Source organism: Eufriesea mexicana, unplaced genomic scaffold (genome assembly GCF_001483705.2).
Source record: "Eufriesea mexicana isolate 0111107269 unplaced genomic scaffold, ASM148370v2 scaffold598, whole genome shotgun sequence".
Lineage (NCBI taxonomy): Eukaryota > Metazoa > Arthropoda > Insecta > Hymenoptera > Apidae > Eufriesea > Eufriesea mexicana.
In genome coordinates, this window is record NW_016908752.1 from 411,215 (window position 1) to 427,280 (window position 16,066).

The 16,066-nt window shown below is 27.7% G+C and overlaps 1 protein-coding gene across 1 annotated transcript in view; it reads left to right on the forward strand.

The window, feature by feature from the left end:
- LOC108545996 (uncharacterized) overlaps window positions 1–10,201 on the forward strand; it is an 11,556-nt gene extending 1,355 nt beyond the window's left edge. The window contains 3 exon segments of the mRNA XM_017897900.1: window positions 1–107; window positions 5,858–6,000; window positions 10,114–10,201. The exon segment at window positions 1–107 is cut by the window's left edge and continues 10 nt beyond it. Coding sequence (XP_017753389.1) covers window positions 1–107; window positions 5,858–6,000; window positions 10,114–10,201 — 338 coding nt within the window.
- The last annotated feature ends 5,865 nt before the right edge of the window (window positions 10,202–16,066 follow it).

Here is a 16,066-nt window from a genome sequence, read left to right on the forward strand (position 1 = left end):
CTGGTGTAGACTTTCCTCTGTATCACACCGTACCTCCAACAAGTTTTTCCTGCGCTCACGTACCTTATGTACCAGGAATGTACGCGAATGTGGAAACCGGTTGTCAGGTAATCCATTTCATTTTAATTCGACTTACAATTGGCTATTTAAATATATCTACAACGTGCCGTGGAAATCTTAGTAACCAAAAGAATTGCTCTGGTGAGAAAAAGTTTGGTTATCCCATGTATAATGCGGTCCTTTCCAATATGTATGTTAGGTAAAAATATACAACTATCTGTCAATTATCAATGATCTATCTTTCTCAATCTCTTTTCCATGTTATTTTTCGTTTTTATGTTAATTTTCCATTTTTCATCCCCTCTTATAAATATTCAATCGTAATGAATATTATTATCTTAAACTCAGTTTTTATGAAAATTGTACTTTTATGTAGGAAAAAGTAATTATTTTGTGAAAAAGTTTTCTTCGTAGGAAATGTAATATTGTAATTGTGTTAGTGTTATGAATAACAAAAGTTATTCGAATGACTTACTAACTTTGAAAGGACTTTGAAACACCAATGAAAAAACAATATGTGTATTACATAAACTGAGTTGATTAATTTGAAAACACGCCTGAAATTCTACATGTAAAATCCTATAATCATGATTTTTCTTTTGATTACCTTCCAGGATGTTTATTTACATATATACTTATTTTTTCTTTTTCTTTTTATTTTTGATTTATGAGTCACTAATACACCTTCCAGTTCTCCTACTCTTAAATTTATGTTTTTGACTACATAGTGCCTGCAGCTATTATCTCGAATGTAATTTGAGCGGTATTCAAGTATGCATTCACTTTATTTCAACCTTGAATAAAGTAAACTAAAATTTCTTACGCGATTTAGTATACATTACAGCTTTTAGAACCGGAACAGTAATAAATGCTAAATTTCAAACTTCTCAAACCGAAATTATAATTTATTAATTATCTTGAGAAATGATTACGGTAAATGATTATTTTTGAAGTATTTGCAATTTGTAGCTTTTGGTTGAAATCATTGTATATGAGCTTAGATTAGCATTTCAAATCTTTTCAAACCTTGTTTGCTTCTCTGGAAATGTGCTTTAAATATATCTTGATAGCAATTTAGAAACTTCATTCCTATGTACTTATAAGGGATTGCATTACCATGTTAATTCATTCGTTCGTTGAGCAATCTTTCGTATTAAGAATTTCAACCACCCTGTTTTTTAATCCACTTAGGTTTCTTTTTATATATTACATACTACTTGATTTACAGTCACATGATTTCCTTAACCCATTTAATTTACATCTATAGAATCTTTTAAACAAGATTTTTCTCACATTTATACGTTTTCTTATACTTTTACTTATTTTTTATGTATTTTTCTTTACGTTTTATTGAGTTCTACATAATTCACAGAAAATGTCTGAAAATGATGCGTACATCGTATGAATATATTGAATTCTCCTTTTCTTATATATCTTATACTGTAGAGCAGGGAAATGTGTGTTTTTCATTTTTTTTCAATTCATAGAGTAAGCAGTTTTGTATAGTTTACGAGTATAATATACAATTTTATAAATTTTGTACTTTGTCGCAAATAAATTTTTATACGATTTTCTTTACAATTTCTTTTAGAATATCTTCCATAGTATAAAAAGAGACCTAAGTATATATCAATAAAGTACAAATAGTAAAACAAAGTGCAATAGTTTAACAATTACTATAATTTATTTTAAAGTTTACTTGCAATAATACATAATATTATAACAATGATGAATTATTTAAAAAATGATTATACTCAAATCATAAGTTTAAACTATTTTTAACTGTTTTTTAAGAAAGAGTTTTATCGTTATAATTTAAATATTAAACTTTGTTTTATTTAAGCTATTCAAATTTAATTGATAATCGTAGCTCCATAGTAGCAGCTATACACAATTTTTTTATTTGAGGTGTCAGTTGAGTTTAATTTGTATTCGAATGTATACCTAAGGATGTATCAAATGTTAATAGATATAAGAAAAAAGGAAGAAATAGATGGATTTAAACAAATGATGGTGAAGTTTTAATATTCTTACACCATGTATTTTTAAGGCTAATTTTTGATAAAAGAGTTTTCTGCTATAATTATCCATCAACAATCATACGTATTCCATTTTTTCGTAGTTTGTCAAAAAATTAACCTTTGGCGAACAATTAAAATGTTTTGTTCTACATTCGTCTTATTATTACTTTATATTCGTTTGAATAAATTGTTTAACATTAATTTGGTGGATAAATATTTGTGACAAAATCAGGAATACTAATATATCTGTGTAACATATATTACAACGAATATATATAATATAATTTACATAAAATATATATATACAGGATGTGACACATAATTATTGCTATGGATTTTTAGGCACTTTCAACAGTCTAACGAAAGATGTTTCCAACAAAAGTTAATCAGTATTTCGTCAGCTACACATTAAAATATAAAAAATTCCAGAACCTACTTTTTTTTATAAAACATTGTTATTTTGACTTTTTTAAATAGCACCCTGTACTTTCGATTTCGTATGATCATTGTTGATGAAAACACAAATTCAATGAATTGCTATACTATGATTTTCGGATGACCTTCAATTCAGAAATGTAGGTGTGAGCTGAAACACAAGTGTTGAAATTTATGAGAAAAATTATTCAAAAATTCTGATAACAAATGCAGAATTCGTAGAACATTAAGTGGATTATTTATGTGGAGTATTTATATATACCATTTGCTAGAATCAAGAAAGTATTAAAAAGGGGAATTATTTCTGTATTAGTTTTTATAAAAAATTAATTAGACTGTTTTTAAAATTAATTACAATGTTAATATCCTTTTATTTTATGTGTACAAATACTTTTCTAATCTCTGTAAATGTAATATATTTACATGTAATATTCTACAAATTCTATATTTGACGACGGATTTTTTAATAATTTTTCCCACACATTCCCAATGCTTGTATTTCATTTTTTAAAAGTTTGGAGTGCAAGCGTTCAAACACTTTTATAAACTACTGTATCTATATATATCATTAGATATCTATAACAAATATATTAGTAGAAATGTCGAACTTTAACAAATTTTTATTTCTAAGTTAATGTAAACAAGTTTCCCATTTTAAGTAAACAATATTTAAATAAAGTCATTATTATCTATAGTTTTTAAATAATTAATTGTATTATCAAACTATTCTAAATAGAATTAAATATCTATAATCAAATGTTTACATGTTTAATAAGAAATCTACTACAACCTAAGTGATCACTTTTAACATTTTGATTAAAAATTTTGTATTCAATGTCATTGCTTTCGTCAATCAACTCCACAAGCTTTTTTATAATTTCAATTGTTTAATTTTTATAATTTCCATTATTTAATTCTAATGATTTCCGTTAGTCAATTTCTATAATTTCCATTATTTCATTCTTATAATTTCCATTATTTCATTTTTATAATTTCCATTGTTTCATTTTTCAATATCCTTTCTTACTCTATTTCTTTTGAGATTCTTTATCATTCGTTTCTTCATCCACCGGTCATTTGACCGGCAATGGTAAGTTTAGCGTTAAACGAGAATTCTATATGAGAAAGTTTTAAGTATCGCGAAGAAACCTTTCAAGCGTTATATCAATATATAGGGTAAGTTACGTAACTTCATACTGCGAATAACTTCTGTAGTAAATATTCTAAAGAAAATGTTTTGTACTGAATTGTACAGTATTAAGGGTGACATGTAATGCTTAATCGATTCCATTTAAATAATCATCGTTCGTTTACGAAATATCTAAAAAAAAAAAAAATTAGAAAAGGCACATAATTTTCTGTAAGAAACTATTTAGCTTTATATGTGCCCTGTACCTGGCACTTAGCAAAATAGTTCTTAAAACGTTGCAATAGGCAGTTAAGGTGGTACTCGTTCATTTACATGCAGCCGTTAGTTTTGGCACCGGTATACTACTTTCTACAAACCTTTTCTTTTCTTCCTCGTATAAGTAAACTCAATTACGGTATTCACAATACGTGACAAAGTGATAGCACATCCCACGTTTTAGTTTCAGTGTTTTTCAGGCCTGTGTAATGTATACAAATTTTACATATTTATTCATATAAATTACTCCTTCCTCAATAATATAGAAAAATATAACAAGTTTATATTTTCTTCTACAAATTTGATCTGCTCATGGGAAGAATGAGTGTGACGAAATTATAATAGTACAAGTTCCAAAACATAAATTAACTATGTTTTGTTGTTTGATAATGAAATGTTTCTTACGTATTTTTGCGTATTTTTGCGTTTCAAATCTGATTACGTGGATTCTTATAGTGTTAGACTCAGAAAATAAATGCACGACTTTTGCTATTTTTACGGAAATATTTCAAAGATAGTAATTCAAACTAATATTTTTATTAACAGTATACTACAGTATTAATATCTTCCTGAGAAATGAAAATTCATTTATAATTACATGATATTTTTCGTCAAAATCGCTCTGTACTCGCTCTGTACTTTTGTTTTTACTTTAACCCGTGACTCTTGCAATATGAGTAACTCGTATTGCTCGAGTAATAACTCGACTAATATTGTTACGAGATCACGCCTATCTCCTCTCATTCTCTTCTCGTATAATTAGCTTATAAGTGATAAGTCTATTGTTTCAATAGACGGCTTTGTTGGCGTCTGATATTCGGCGGGGTTTCAACATTTATAAAGTCTAATTGTCTGTACAATTTGCCTATCGGAAAAGGTTTATAAATTGTTGTAACGTGTAGGATTAATAACACATGAGCAATAGTTTCCAGTGAAATGTCTGTATTCGATGACTACATCCTGCATATTCGTATTACTCTGTAATCAGATTTGATGGATGCTTCCTGCATAGTCTTCTAGTGATATGGTCTTCACGGACTTTTACTGCAAGTTATGAAGTGTTGCAATTCTTTCCTTGCACCTTTCTACCAAGTTACAGATCATTCTAAACCTCATTGGATCATATAGGTTTCCTTTAATATTCTCCGTATTTTAAACGTCCACAGGGTGTTTTCGAAATTATAAGAAAATAAAATATATGGTAAACCACAATGATAGTTAAATCAAATGGTTGAAATCCGAGTAATTTACTACAGGAGTAATTAAATTTATTTGTACATAGTCACAGGCATGTAAGTCAATGAATGTAAATGCATCCATCTATGAGATAAATAGTAAGAACGCGAGTGATATCTTAAGAAAACTCTCGCTACTATATTTAACAGGTATAAAATATAATATTTTCTTATAGAAAATTAAATATCTTCTCAAATTTTGACACAGAAAATTATTCCATTTCATTTAACACATTCTACACTGATTAGACTTCAACTATTACGAGAAATGAATATTTTGTAATATGTATATATATTTCAAGCTATATATTTCAAGGCAGTGTACTATATTTTTATTAGATGTCAAAATAAAAATTTTATATCTTATTTTAACAATAAGGGTACAATTCTGCAATACTACAGAAACGACGTACAATGTATTATATCGAAGTTCGTTTTAATATTCAATGAACAAATAGATTATTTAAACAAATTATTTTAGCATTATATGTATTTCTTTAAAAGTGTAACTTTTATATATAGAATATTTTCTTATAGGATGCATACATTTTTAGAAATTACTTATAATGGTTGAATTACGTAGCTCATACTCAATATTGATAGCATATTCTCAACTGTATTTTATTTCAATTTATAAAAATTATAAAAATTCGAATATTTTAATTAACAAATAAGAATGATAATACTTATTAATATTTCAGGCATATCATATTTGTCACGATGGTCGCGAAGGTCATCAAGGAGCATCTTTCCTCTGCACTAATGGAACTCTTTTCAACCAACGAGAGTTTTCTTGTGATTGGTGGTATAATGTAAATTGTGCTCACGCAATAGGATTATACAGGTATAATTCTATACTTATTTTAATAAATATACATGACACCAGATTTTTATAAGTATTTATCTTATCCTGCAAAAAGACATTAAATCGGAATATTGATTCATTTTGGGGGCCGTTTTCTCTAGTTTAATATGAACGTTGGCTGATAAAAAAAAGTACAAGTTAAATTTTATTTTGAAGACTATCTTTCATATAAATTTTATCAAATTCGATGTGTATTACGTGTGTTACGATGAATGTTATTTTTTCTCTGTGTTTTTAGGAAATTATTTTTTTCTTCGTTCAGCCCATTAAAGGTACCACTCCTAGAAATTTATTTACCGACTTCGTTTTTATTCATTATTATCACGTGCATGCTTGCGTTTACTTTTATGCTCATAATATAAATTCCTTTGTTACAAAATAGAAACGTAGTCCTATGCGTTTCTTTCTCAACTATTAATATATTGAATGTCGCGACAAAATTGAGTTACATCACTTGCAAAATGCACTGGTCTTTTTTAACGAAATAATTATACCTTTACTTATGTATTTTGATATCTGTCATTATATTTTTTTCAAAGATTTTTGTATATGTGTTATATTTTTATACAATTAGTCAACACAGTGATAGTATTGATTTCTTCTTCTTTTAATATAATTATCATTTTATTTTAAATGACCTTCATATTTTAAATAGATTCAAGATTAAGAAAGGAGTTTTTAACAAGTAATATAGTAATATGATAATCAGTAAATTGTTATAATCAATCATGACTTCTTCAATTAAGATTTTGCATAATCAGCCATATTACTTTTTGTTGATAAAACAGGACGAGTGTCGATAAACGCGATACGTATGCATACATAAGCAGGCTGTTCTTCATTCATCAATAAAAATATTTATTTTTATATTTTTAATTCTTAAAACTATTACCAATGGATTTCACGAGTTCCTTTAAAGAAACATTACTTCAAATTGTTCTTCGTAGATATCTTGCAGTAACATTTTGTGTTCGTTAACCTTTTCTACATAGGCATATATTGGCATATATATAGGCATATATGTTTATCTATTTTCTGAAACTGGTATATTAAATATGCTATAGAAATTCATTAATTTCCCTTCGAGATACTTTGTATAAAATTATCTTTAGAAATATATTTATAATATGTATTTATAATACAAACATTGTACTGTACCAAATAGGTTATGTAAGTAATAACCTTTCTTCACGGTAGAAAGTCCTTAAAAATTTTATTGCTATTGCTATTTTTCTGAATAGATATGTTGTACTTTCCTTTACTTTTACAAAAACCATGGATGTTTAAACGATTTTTATGACTTACATTACATGGTCATTCGATATTTGATATAACAATAGAAGAATGCTATTTATACTATAAAAAGTGGTTGAAATAATATCTCATATTGAGCTCTTCATAATATTTTACACGATTCTTATTGAAGTGCTGACTTCTTCAAACATAACATTCAATAATATGGTTATGAATAATTTTGCACATAATATGTACGTTATTTATGGATCAGCTTAGATACTTACGATACATTTTGTAGTTAGTAGAAGCTTCTGAATACATAATACTCCATACTGTGTCTATTAATCTTAAAACCTATGAATAATAAAACTATAACTAAACTCATAAGCGGAGTAGAGAAATCACGAAGTGGATTTGCTTGTGATTATTCGACGGAGGTTATGTTACACGTTGCTCTTCCATCGAACTTTGATAAAAAATGTAATCCTGCTATACCGACAGTGATTTCGAGATAAAAGAGCGTCAGCTGAAGTTTGATTTTCTTTTAACCTGTCGACAATAATTAAAAAGTATTTCAGACGCTCAATAGATTATATTGAAAATTTGAACTTGTTGAGGTTAATACGTTTTATTTAGAGCGAGTTTAAAAATATTACTTTTTGTAGTTAATCATCCCTATAAAACTTTATTTTGTCTTCGGATTAATATTTTTTTCGTATAGTTCTTTTAGAACTGTTAATTAAAAAATGAATACTTAATTATTTAATTACATTAAAAGTGAAACGTGATGTATTGTGTTGAATTTATTGAATTTATTAATGAATTTATTCAGTGAATTTATTTATTATCTGATGGAAAAGTGCACGATAGTAAGAAATTCAGAAGAAAATTCAGTATTTAAAATATGATAGGATATCGGTGCCTATTAAGCAAATTTGCTTACTAATGAATTTAAATACGATTTCTGTATCGCTAATTACATCTACTAAAAATAAAATATTCTTTTATATTAAATTATTCTTTTTATATTAAAAAATTTTCCTAACTGCAAGTTATATAAATATTTTATAACGTTTCACTAAAAATAAAAGAAAGTAATTTTGTTCCAATTAATTAGAGATATTTTAAATACATAAGTATACTTTGAATTGTACTAGTAATTAAAAGATGAACTTTTATTTCTTTGACTTTTCCTCATATATTCTTATGGATTAGGGTCCTCCCTAAAAACTAAAAAAAATTTCTGTATTTTATTAAATCCATTTAATCAATTTGAAAATATAATAAATAATGATGATTAACTTGGAAATTATTTTTATTGAAATTTGGCAATTATTATTTGTAGAGCAACTAAATATTGCATAATTTATGTTGTCTATTGCTTCGTAGAACAATTAAATAATTTGGTCACTATTGTTGGATAGTACTCCTTTCTTTAATCATGGTTCATGAAGTAAATCACGACTCGTCTCAATATAATGTGCAATGCAGTTAATACTCGATAAAAAATAAATTAGTCATCATATATTAACTTTCTCAAAAACAATTTAAATTTATGTGATTCGTGAATCACATGGTTGCTAAGGTTTAAAGGCTAAGAACATTATCTGTTCTACTAAACGAGTTAAACTGAAGTAGTTATAAATAATTTAAGTGCATGAGAACGTTATTCCTGGTTGTATATATATACAAGCATATATAGAAATACATTATTATACTTGTAATTAAATCGTGTTTATTAAACAATGTGTTTCTAAGTTACTCGTGTGTATAAATAACTGCATGTACCTAATGTGGTAGTAGTTACATAGATTTTTAAGTATATATGTGTTGGGGCGAGTGGAACAAGTATGCATGGGATTTCAATATGTAATGAATTCAGGTTATTATGATAAATGAGTATGCTTGTAATGATTGAGGTGTGTGTGAATTGTGTATGTCAATGTAACGTATGAAGAAGAAAGAAAAAGGAGAGTGATTTGGAATAAGTTAGTTGCAATTGAGTTATAATAGTGAGAAGTGCTGTGATAGAGTAATTGTGAGAAATTAATTATATTTAAACGTTATATTTGTGTTTTATAATCTTTCTAATTAAATAAAGAATTGTTCTTGTTGCTATTAAAATTTCATCCACCACTAACACCTAATACTGTATTGATTATAACAACGTATTTAATGAAAATGATCAATAACCAAAAATTTAAATATTTAATACAAACTAAACTGTTTTCATAAAGACGAAGAAATCCGATTATTTTTAGCATTTTTACTGAATTGATATTTATTTATTTATAATATATTTGATTATTCTAATTTGGAAAATTTTAAAAAGTAGTGTGGTACCTTTTAAACAATATGGTTTTCCCCTTGTTTGTGCTTCCAGCTCACTCTGTTAACAGAAAAGAGAACACGCGTTATAACATAATTCTGTAAATTTTTGATTTATTAAGAAATCCATATATATTTGATAAGTGAGTTGTTCACAAGCTAAAGTGATTAATTCCACTTTCTGAATTTTTCTTAATTTTAATACCAAATCACTTGATTAATCCTCAACCTTTTATATTTAAAATAATTTTTCAGCTTTTGTTTTTTGAAATTAGTCAATTTGACAAATAAAAGCTCAAGTGTTATTAGACACTTTAGGTATATTGATTATAGAAATGATATCGATAAATATTTCATATCTTTTATAGTAACAATTTACTTTATTGGTTAAAAAATTATTGATAGTAATTCTTACAAAATTCATTTTAATGTATTTATAGTAAATATTTCAGCTTTTTATTTCTCATTTTAGATATCTTGTTTATTCAATCATTTAATTGTTATATAATTTTATTTTCTTTGTTTCAGGCTAAATTTAGATCCAACGAAGAATCCTTATATTGAAAAACCAAAAGAAGAGATACGTCGAAGATATATGAAAATCGTTGTAGTTTAGAATCAAAGACAACATTTAGAATGTTATCTGTTTTTAGAATCTAATTTTGAAAGTGCCAGTTGTATTCAAATTTGAATTACCAAATCTTTGAGAAGTGTTTAACTATTATTTTGAGTCAAAACAGTTTCTCATAATCTATTTTGTATCTACATAATTTTTTCGTACATTTTGTAACAAAAGGGGTGTTCAGTAATGCAAAATAAAAATGAAATTGTTTGAGAATATTTCGAAAAAGCGAAAGCATAGCTATATCTTTTAATTTAAAAGTATTGTTCAACAAATATTATTCAAGATGAAATTCTTTTCTTAATATTAATATTTAAAATGTCTTTAGTCTTATTCATAATGCGGAAAGAAGTAAAAAAAGGAAATTTTTCTGTTCGAAATGATAAATATACTCAGAAATAATAATTATTTTTTTTATCTTCATCTGATCCTAAATATTTTCTCAATGCTCAAAAATATAAGCGTAATACATATATGTATGGAATGTTCTAGGTTTTAACGTATACATTTCTTTTTTAACTTTCACACAGTGAGAACATGAACATAAATATGAAAAAAATCATGTAAAGAAAGTGACAAAAATATTTATTAGTAATAAAGTATAACTTTTGTTTTGGAAACGCATGCCATGCAGAAAGTAATTTATTACATATGTAATTATACGAAAGTAAATAATTACCGTGTAAAAAGTGTTCCAATTATATGTATATTCATACGGATATATACTTATTATTGCTTTATTTCCGAAATAAACAAAAATGAAGTTAATTGTAATTATGCAAGTTATTTAACAGTCAAGTTCTAAAGTTTTTATTTTAGGGTTTTAAAGCATTGAGTAATAATCAAACAGTCTAACAAATTCTCGAAGAGAAAAATTGTAATTGTGTGTATAATTTGTAGTACGTTTTCCGCAAATTATTAATATTACCAATATTTTTTAAATTCCTTTAAATTTTTCCAGATATTTTTGATTCTATTAATTCTGAAAATTCGAATGCTTTGCGTTTCAGATAAAATAACGAAATGCTTTTTGACTTACATCAATAATATTACACGAAAATAAAGTTATGACAAATTAATGTAATAAACAAAATACACTATTTTGAACTTTTTATATCAAGGACATTTTTATATAGTTTTTATATATTTAAAATCTGAAACATATTTTATATTTGTACTAATTATATTCTTTTTATAAGTTAGACTATTATTTTTGGGAAAATATATACCATTTCAATCAAAAAAGAATTGTCATTAACATAAAAATGTAACTTTTCAGAAAAATCGTCGTTTAATAAAATATATAAAATACTCAAATAAAATAATTTTCTACTTTATTCCACTTTTCTAAGCCAATCATTACTTTATCTGACAGTGAACGAAATTTGATTTTTTGAATAAGAATTATTCAAATTATCTATTGGATTCGATTGGATTCTAAATTATCTTCTAAATTATCTATTGGATTAGATATGTATAATTCACGCGTAAAAATTAATCTAAATAAAAACAATCAATACAAATAATGTAAGTTATATATATTATTATCACATTTGAAATATTGTATATATATTATTAATCGTTTTTAAGCCAAATATACTCACAAATGTTTTTATACTAATCACAAGAAAAGAAAAATATAGGTATAGTTCCATTTAAAACTATAATTTGTATCATATTTTATAGTAAATAATTTTTCTAAAACATTTTTTATAGATTCATTTTGCTATGAATATGTAACATTTTTCCTTTCTTGATGGAAGCTAAAAAAAAGTGACAAACGACGAAAGAATTATTTATGATTAAAAAATATACATGTACTTATAATAAATCAAATTCTGTTTTCCAAGATAACGACTTCATTGGGTCGATACAAACTTTGAATGGGTCACAAAGTGAGAATTGCTACTCTTATATTTCTTCAGAGTCAAATTTAAGTGATAAAAAATGAAATTAAAATATTTATTATAAATCGAAATTCGTCTGCTTTTCATATGTATATAGAAATTATTAATATATATGTGGGATTGGAATAAGGACGGCCCTGAAAGAATGTCAAGTGTGTTTGGGCTTATTGCTAGAATGAAAGTGACCGTGTGCAGGAGAATTGACTGCAATGAATGTTTATGGTAGAGTCGAGTGAAAGTTTAGGGATGCGTCCACAGTGATTGAAGTACCTGGCCCACCGAGGTTGCGTGGGAAAGGGACATGATTGGAAAGAAAAGCCTAGGTATGGAAAAAGACAGAGTGAATGCTTTAAATAAGGGTGCAAGGGCGCGGGCAGCTCCAGTCCTTCACGGTTCCCAAGAGTCTTTAGGAAGTTGCTAATAGCGTGTCAGTATGTGAATAAAAAGTCAAAATCGAACGTGTCTATAGCGAATCCCTCTTGTTTCATAGCCGTCAGTCTATGTATAAGCTTATTGTACTTTATTAAGAAGTAAACAGCGCTATTTTAGCCGATCCACCCAATCTGATCCTACATATATGTAGGATCTGGGTGTCTGGATTGGCTAAAGTAACGTTGCTTTACTGCTTCTTAAAATACAATAAACTTATGCTTATATTATCGGCTACGAAACTAAAGACTCGTTACGGGTACGCTCGACTGTTACTTGTTAGACCCTATCTTGAAGACCGTGAAGGACTGTCCTCGCCAGTGCCCTTGCACCCTTATTTAAACCGTTCATCCTCCTCATTCATACCCGGACTTTCTTCCCCAGTCATGCTCCTTTCTCACGCAACCTCGGTGGGCCAGGCACTTCAACCACTCTGCACGCATCCCTAAACTTTCGCTCGACTCTACCATAAATTATCCTTGCAGTCGATCCTTGCGCACATGATCACTTTCATTCTAAGTCCAGACACACTCGACAATTCCCAGAGCCACACTTATTCCATTCCCACATATATACATAAAACATTGTTCACTTACATAATAGATGTCAGTGAACTCAATCTATCAGCTTTTCAAAAATTTGATGTTACCAACGTTTCACGATATCAAAAAATATAAGTAGAGGTTCATGTATGTAGGAATGAGATGAGCGCAGCCCTGAAAGAATGCCAAGAGTGTTTGGGCTTGCAATTAGAACGAAAGTGACTGCGTGCAAGAGGATCGACTGTAAATGTTTATGATAGTGCCGAATGCGGTAAACGAGTGGAAGTTTATGAATACGTCATGTGTTTGAAGGACTTGGCCCACCAAGTTCGTGTGGGAAATGAGTGATCGAGAAAGAAAGCCTGAGTATGAAAGAAGATAGAGTGCAAGCTTTAAATAAGGGTGCAACAGCGTGGGCGTTACAGTCGAACAATTTTAGTTTAGAGTTTGGAAAGACAGTTTGGAAAGTCAATTTATGAATATCAGCTGTAAGAGTCACTTTTTAGAAAGATCAGAAAAGTGTGCCCACAGCGAATCTCTATTGTTTCATAGTCAGCCGTCGTCATTCTATTTACAAGCTTATTTTATTCTATTAAGAAGCCAACAATACTTTCTTCAGTCAATCCACCCAAAAACGATCCTACATGTATATGTATCATCAAGGATAAACGCTGCTCTAAAATTATTTTTAATGCCACTTCAACATAATTGATAGCTTTCTTACGTTAGCATATAGTTTTCTATAATGCATTGCTATAATCAACATCGAAAGTAGTTCACCGATCTTTTGATATTGCGACCTTGAAATGCCCTTCAACGACGAAGTATTAATGTTCAAGATTCTGAAAAATCATTACAGAAATGGTTTTTGAAATTGCTTTCAAGGAGAGTGCAAGTCCTTCAGATCCCCGATTTAATTGAAACTTCGTAGGTTTGTAGATTTCGTCATGCAGTTCAAGAATATATATCATTATAGCTGTCACTATTCGATAGTTTTCGAGATATTTGCGATTAAAGTTTTATTACCTCGGTAACTACTGATTTATTTCTTGTGGTTTTCAAGTGGTGATGTGGCTTAATAGCGACACTCGAAAATTCCTATGATGCAGGGTCCGGGGTTCGACTCCTGTCTCTAGTTGGTTTTTCTTCTTCGATCTATTTTTTATTTTATATTCATTTTTCAACTATGAAAACATTGTAAATTACTTCCCTCGGGAAACGAGCGTGCACCGCTAGATGCAAGATTTATTCTAATATACTTTTGATGTTCTAATAAAAATTTTTAATCGTTCAATGGGGCACTTTTTATTTCAAAGTATCTTCTAATTAGCGGTTATATTCAAAATGTACTAATTGTCAATTTTCATTCGATGTTGTTCAATGTAGTTTAAGTAGTTCAAGCACTCCGGTCACCAATGACCACGTGGCAGTCAAAGTGTTAATATCTAGTAAATATTTTAAAAACTATCGAGTAGTGGCGGATATAATGATATATATTCTTGAACTGCATGACGAAATCTACAAACCTGCAAAGTTTCAACTAAATCGGTGACCCGAAGGACTTGCACTCTCCTTGTAAGAGGAAAAAAGGAACATGATATTTTTTTATGACATAACTAAATTGGATTTAAATATTCTTTATGTGTTGCGTCTTCAACATATAAATGTATACTGCGGGACAGACGATGTTGAAACATGTGAAAGGAAAAGACGTAACATTGTTACATCTTATTACATGTTACTGAAGTAACAAAAGGTAATGTTTTAAAGGCTATTGCATGCAGTCCACAAATTATTGGACAAAAAGTAGTTTAAGACTGAAATAACGTGTACATGTATAATTTAGAGAATATGGTTATCTTACATATAGTATATTATATTGTATATTATATATAATATAATACACAAATATAGTATATATAGATAAATAGCATTGGTTACAATATTTCGATTTTATTTTAATGCTGCATATTTTTAATAACTGCAAAAACAAAAGATCTGGAATTAATCATTTCGATTGTTTGATGTTTTCAACGTTAATTATTTGTGCTAGAAATCTTGGAACACAATATATTTATTTATATATCAAATATAAATATTTGAATCTGCGAATAGATTACGTTATAAAATAATATAAATTCTTGATGTCTCATAATTTGAATTGATTTATTTTACCTTGTTTTATTGTTTTGCAGTATTCTCATACTACTTCTAATATACATTTTACTATTTAAGATTAAACGCGTGTTATGGTCTTATTACTCATCGACGTCTTTTTTACTTTAACTATGACTTATATTATAAAAAAGGGTATAGTATATAATATATAAAATTATAGTGATAGATTTGTTGAAACATTGAAACCTCATAAATCTTAGATTTTTAAGAAATTAGAATTTTAAGGAACTTTGACTTCCAAAAGTCCGAAAGTTTATATCTTTTTGACGATTGGAAGTTTTCAAAAATTAAATAAGAAAAAATAAAAAATGGATGGATAAAGAATTATTCGTGATGAGAATGTTTGATTCAAATGCATATCGAACAGGTGGTGCGAGATGTTTTGTGATATTTCCGATGATCAGGTTTTGCTTTTAACACTATAACTACCAAATCGGTCAATATGTCTGATTCCGGAACTTTTTCCTTGTACAGTAACTGCAAAAGATAGTTACGTTGGCAAAATGAATATTAACATTTGTTCAGGCAGAAATGTAATTATATTGTGCACAATTTAATTATTTTTATCGCACTATTTTATATGTGAACATGACACATAACAAGATATGGCAACATTTTCAATATTAAATAGAAACATATTATAATACGTAATAAAAGTCTTTTGATTTGCTAAAATATTCAGTCATTATTGAGGAAAATCGTTGATTAATTACTCATTTATGGAGATTACATTTTTCATAAAATATAATGCTTAATACTACAATTATCAAGAAGGTTAAAATGACTAGTTTAGGTACATATTA